The following is a 6,171-nucleotide window of genomic DNA, read 5'->3' on the forward strand; positions in this document are numbered from 1 at the left end:
ACTTCATTTCACTGGTTCATTTAGTTGAACAAGTGATTACTTAATTCTTTTGTCTTTACCATTTTATTTATTGAGTAGCCAAAGTCATTGCTGCTTGTGTTTAAAAGCATTCAAATCGAGCACAAGAGCGCAGCAGTTAGACAATTTGCTGGCTCAATCAAGTTCTAGCAGTGGCTTGTGGGAGGTCTTCAACTGCAAACCTGCCATGATCTGTGACTGTGACACAACACCACTAAAGTTACGCATGTCATCTTTAACTAGGGCAATCTGTGAACATAAGCACCAGTTTTCAAAATGTTTCCAAGTCTGATACTGTGTGTGATCCATGAATGAATGGAAAAAAAAACTAAAAAAAAAACTTGTCCTTCCAGGCCCAACATCGCTCTCTCCGTCTCTCTCCTCCTGTCATTATAAGCGTGCATCCAACTATAATTAAGTTAAACTAGAACTGCAAGCAGTTGTGAACGGGGGCCAAGCCTCCCACGCGACTCGGGATCGGGCGTCGTCGTCCGCGGCGCCGGCCCCTCGCTTCACGGAATCCGGGGATGTAAAGTTTTTGAATGTGCGATGTTCGGTGTGGGAGTTATAGGCCCAAACGCGTTTTCTTTGCTTTTTGTGGTTTTGGTGCCCCCTATGGATGACATTCGCAAAACTGTGTTTGATAGAAAGATGCAGCTCAATGTACCGAACAAGTGGATGTTACATTTTTCAATGTGCGATGTTTGGTTGGGGAGTTATGAGCAAAATGAAATTGTGAACCTCTCCATTGTAAAGAGACTTTTTTGAATTTTCCCATTTTCCCGCCGAAAGACTTAGGAAATGGCGAAAAAAGGCCAAAAAATTGAAAAACTCTTTTTTTTAATAAGTCCGGCATACATAGGAATTTCTTGCCCATATTTTTTTTATAGACTCAGGTATGCCCCATGATAGTCTCCCTTGAGTTTCAAGAAAATCCCTCTTTTTTTTTTTTTTTACGGATTTTCGCAAATCTTTAAAGCGCTACCGTTTGGTCTTCCGATGGTCGTAGAAAAATTATTTGACCAACTTTTGCTCGTGGGAGTTGGTAGAGCATAATGTTTTTGGTTTCGTATAAATCGGGCGAAAACTGTAGGAGGAGTATGTTTTGGTGACTGACACAGTTTTTGCGATATAGCGAAAAATGTATATATACGCAAATGGGCGTGGCCTATCTCAAAAGATGCATCTAACTTGTGTGCATCTGTGGATATAAAGTTTTTGACTGTCGGACTTTCGGTGCGGAAGTTATAGCCCAAAACGCCTTTTCCTTTGTTGTAGCGCCACCTAGTGGCCGGGATGTCTGAATTTTTTCCTCTGCGTACGTACCATGGACCTGGATAAGCCATGCAAGTGGCATGTCCCAACCCTTTACGGTTTGGGCTGCAGCACCACTTTTACGCATGGAAGAATAAGAATAAAGAATAAAGAATAAAGAATAATCCTTACAAAAACAATAGGGTTCCCTGCCCCGCAGGGCTTGGGAACCGCGTTGCTCTGCAAAACGCGGTCCCAGCCCTTCTCGGGCTTGGCCCCCTAATAATGAACCGTGTGCACTTGTGTGTGCCTGCACGCATGCAAGCTGTCTCTGTTTACATGAATGGGTAATGTTTGTGTTGCCTGGAAGAAGGAAAAAAAGACCAAATGACAGAGTGGAGATGGTTATCTGTCTAATGGAATGGCACTGAATAACACTGTGGATCCAATTCCATCAATGGCGAAGGTGACTCCCTTACGTACACCGGCTCCCAAGTGAAGTGAATGGTTTCTTCTGTTAAATGAAAATAAAAGTTTAGAAACAGTCTTGAGTGAGTAACCATTCAGGTCAGAAGTTTCATTTTCAGCTCAGTGAGGATTCAAGTGCCGAGCTGGTGACACATGTGGGAATGTGAGTGAAAAGACAAGACAACTTTCCTTTGTTTTGAAAGGTTTACTGGAAAAAACTTCAAAATAAAATACATTTCTTATGGATTAGACTAACTCACTGTCAACAAACAGTGCATCTTCCATCAATATCCGACTCCAAACTGATAACATAAATACATAAAACAACGTATTCATAATTTAAACATGACTAAATGATGTGTTTTAAAACCATTTTAAACATAATGGATTTGAATACAGATAGCAGTGTTTAATCATTTTTAACTAGATAGTTATTATTATTGGTTACTAGTGATGGTGTGGACACTCTCCTTCTCTGATCATCATTCCTATTTAAAGAACATGGTAACAAGTGGCCAACCTGGTCCGACCAGAGGCAATTAAAATGCTCAGTGAAGTGAGAAGCAGGGCAGATGGTCAGACTCAACGTGGCCCAGTCCAGCTTGATGCACAACTGCTGAGACGGGTTTGGCCCTGCTTTAGGTCTGAGGCAACAGTATGCCTCCCATCACCACGCTAGAATCCACCTATCTACGCTGATACGATGGCTCAATTTATCCTGTAAGTTCAAATGAGCTTTTACCTCCCTCGCTGTTCTGTGCCCACATCTGATCCAAACCCAGACGTAATGGCAGCAAAGAGTGGCATACCGGCTGGGATGAGAAACAATCATGAAAATCTTAAGGCGAAGACACACCAGGCCGACTACCGACCGTCGCCAGAAAATGGAGTCTGCCGATTCAATCAGCTCCATTCTCCCTGACGCGGTCGAAAAAGTGCAAAGAACACACCGAGCCGTCTACCGACTTGCCGTACGTTCTGCACTTGCGCGGGATGACATTAAGTAGCTGTTATCATAACGTAGGCTGTCATTATAACGAAGAGAATGAATGCCGCAGACACACACACACACACACACACACACACACACACACACAGAGACACACAAATACACACACACACAAACACCTGTGGCCGCTCCTCGCCCAAACTACCTCAACTATTTCTGAAAACACGTGAAAACGTCATGCACAGACAATCTAATGCTGTGTGCTGATTGTGTTTAGTTTACGTGAAAATCAGAACATTCTCAGATTCTATCGATAGCTTCCTAAATCATGTTTGACTCAAGTGAAACTAATATCTGCTCCGCTGCCGTGGCAGAGCAGAGACGGGCGAGCCCTCCACCAATCAGATTGCTCCGGCTGAAAGACTGGCCGACGCCGACTGAACATGTTGAATCGGCTGAAAAGAAGCCCGACGACATCTACGACGGCCGACGTCACCGAACACACCAAACAGATTTGTGTCCCCGCCCCCTCCAGACTCCCCGACGATGTCCCACGCCCGATTGTGTCTTCACCTTTGAAGGGATAGTTATTTTTATTTTATTTTGTATGAGGTACTTATGCATATACGGTAGTCTGTTACCTTCTTGAGATGATAGAAGTGATCGGCGCACTCACTATGAGTTTGGTATTGACGACACAAGAGGTCCGTAACTTCTCCATTTGAAAATGTTCTTATGTTTACTGGGTCAGGGTTCATAAAAGTATCCTCTTATGTCCACAGTGACATGGCATGTTGTCAATGTCATTATCACACATCTTTGTTTTCTTATGTCTCTTGGAAGAGCCCAGATAACTCTGAGTAGAACAGTTGATTGACGGAGTGATGTACTGCACTGCACCAGACAGAGTTGGCGTAGTAATACTATGACCGAACTACGCTTGAAATAAAGTACAAAAATAAACAGCGGTCTGGCGATTAACTTACTACCAGTAAAAATCCTACATTAATTGTACAATTGGATATTTGTTTTTTTAGGTAAGCATTATTATATGTGGTGTAAATGTGTTTCTGCTTGCCCCCTCTGCAACAGCACAAGTCTGACTTCATATAGGCTACATAAGTACCTCATACAGCCCCACTTCTAATACACGGAACTATCCCTTTAAGCACATTGAACGTGCCAGCTGTCATACTGTTTTTGATCCTCTTTTGTTTGTTGTGATGGAGAAGGAGCTCTATCAACAACAACAACACAAAATAGATAAAAGCTATTATGGCCAGGACAAAAACAATAACGATTGAAACAAACACAAAAGGGAGCAAGGTAGCAGCAAGGCTAATGGGAAAATATTTTTAGGAAGCAGCTATTTGTTAAACCAGACCCCACTGCACGCTCTTACATAAGGCCTCAGGGTCATGACACAAAGGCGATGCTTTGTTGATATGGAGGCAGCAGTCATTTCATTCAAGTATTTATAACCTGTGCACCAGTAATCCTGAAAGTCATCCTCCAGGGCCCAGGCTGCTGCTTATGTTTTATTCTGCCAGGCACTTTTCATTCTGGACCACTAATCAGAGACTTGTTTGGACTGGGACGCCAGGTGAATTTAAAGGAGCAGGGTAAGGGGAAAAACCAGCAACACTCGGGACCCCAAGGACTGGATTTGAGGATTACTGCTGTAGACTGTGTCACAGACATTGATTTTGTCCTAGGACTAAAAGCCTATCTGAGCTGAAGGCAACAACTTCACTAGCATCTAAAGAACACACCTCACATCAGTCCAGTGGGAGTAACTTTGGGGCGACTGTGGCTCAGTTGGTAGAGCGGGTTGGCCGATGATCAAAGGGTTGGAGGTTCGATCCCCGCCCTGCCACCTGTGTCATAGTTGTTGTGTCCTTGGGCAAGACACTTCACCCACCTTGCCTCGTGTGAATGTCGATAGTTAGCCTGCTATCGGTGTATGAATGTGTGTGTGAATGGTAACGTGTAAATGGGAACAGGTCTCCCTTGCAAAAGAGTCTTCGGTCTCAATGGGATATACCTGTTTAAATAAAGGTTGGAAAAAAAAAAAAAAACTGTATCTGCTGTATTCCACTGCAAATGCAAGGGTTAAACGTACAGACACTGAGTAGGCCTAGCTATGGATGGACAATGCACATGTTAACTTGTCTTTCTTCCATTGTGTGTTTTTGTAAACGATGTGGGTTTTCGTTATTTATATGGATTAGTATGATTACTGCTGGAATGCTACAATTTCCCTTAAAATAAATAATGTAAGCTATCTTTCTATCTATTTTGACCTGTTCAGTATCCAAATGTTAAAGTTGTGTAGCCTAGTGCTGCAATTCATGACTTCACTTATGCAATAATGTGCTTCTGTAAAGTCTGTGTAGTTGTAGACCGCAGGATGAACTCTACAGAGACATTGTTTTAGACCAATTAGGGTTAAAAATAAAATTAAAAATAAATAAAAAGTTCATCCCCATCTTATAATAAGCTCTATACCATAATAGATTGCAGTGACAGCCGGACTACACCCTGTTTCCTGCAATACTTCTAATAGTCGGGGAGCCAAAGTCTCAAAAATGGGTTGAACCTGACATGGTCTGCCATACTTTTTATTTGTGTTTTTTCGGTTAACTTTGACCCAAAGAACCAATAATCGGAGGGTCTGCTCTGCCGGAAATATCGCGAAAAAAATTGTCTTCCCGACTGTAAGCAAGTTTACGATGTTTATGATTGTAGCAGAAATGACACATGAAATGAACCTATAGTGCAACTAAAGAGGCGTGTCTCCATCATAATCGCCATCCACCTTGTGAAGTTGTTCCCGTCCTCACTGATGTTTCTCTGACCATTTATTTCAGGCCGCTGCTGTTGCCATGTCTCACTCTTAGCCCATTTTACCCGTGGCAAAGTGGCAAAGTTAGTGACAGACGCAACAACAACAACAACCACGCACGCACGCAGGGAACACGTTCCTTACCAGGACAGTAGAGCATCGCTAGCTGTCGGGCCCCGGCGTGCTGCTGCGTGCGGCCGCCCCGTGCTCATTGCCGTTCGGATCCTCTTCCGCCATGGACCGGTACCTTATGTCGGTCTCGGAGAGACGCGACGCCGCCATAGCTCCAGCCCGCTTCCCCCCTCTCTCTGTATTTTAGGATAGACATCAATGATATATCTGTGTCGGTCAGCTCAGCCTGGTCGCTTTAGTTGGTGGTGGAGGTTGTTGTGTGGCGCGAGGCTGGACCGAGTGATGCTCTGGCATGGGTACCGGAGCAGCCTCGTGCCACCCGGAAATACAGACAGCTGACACGCAGACCTATCCCTTATAGTAGTTCCATGTCTATATCACACAGCTTTTACACAAATATAGTCCACAGTCTGTGGGCTTACACTGCAGCAGAGTCTGTCATCAACAGCAGTTAGTAAACGGAGAAGACGAGCACGACTCCTGAGGAAATGTAGATTAACTTCAC

The 6,171-nt window shown here is 43.8% G+C and overlaps 1 protein-coding gene across 1 annotated transcript in view; it reads right to left on the reverse strand.

The window, feature by feature from the left end:
* The window catches only part of LOC307250620 (plasmanylethanolamine desaturase 1), a gene marked incomplete at both ends in the record, with an annotated part of 32,928 nt that extends 27,112 nt beyond the window's left edge, over positions 1-5,816 (reverse strand). The window contains 2 exon segments of the mRNA XM_080027736.1: positions 5,679-5,723; positions 5,726-5,816. Coding sequence (XP_079883862.1) covers positions 5,679-5,723; positions 5,726-5,816 — 136 coding nt within the window.
* Positions 5,817-6,171: the final 355 nt, after the last annotated feature.

Source organism: Ammodytes marinus, assembly GCF_949987685.1.
Source record: "Ammodytes marinus genome assembly, chromosome: 5".
Taxonomy (NCBI): domain Eukaryota; kingdom Metazoa; phylum Chordata; class Actinopteri; order Uranoscopiformes; family Ammodytidae; genus Ammodytes; species Ammodytes marinus.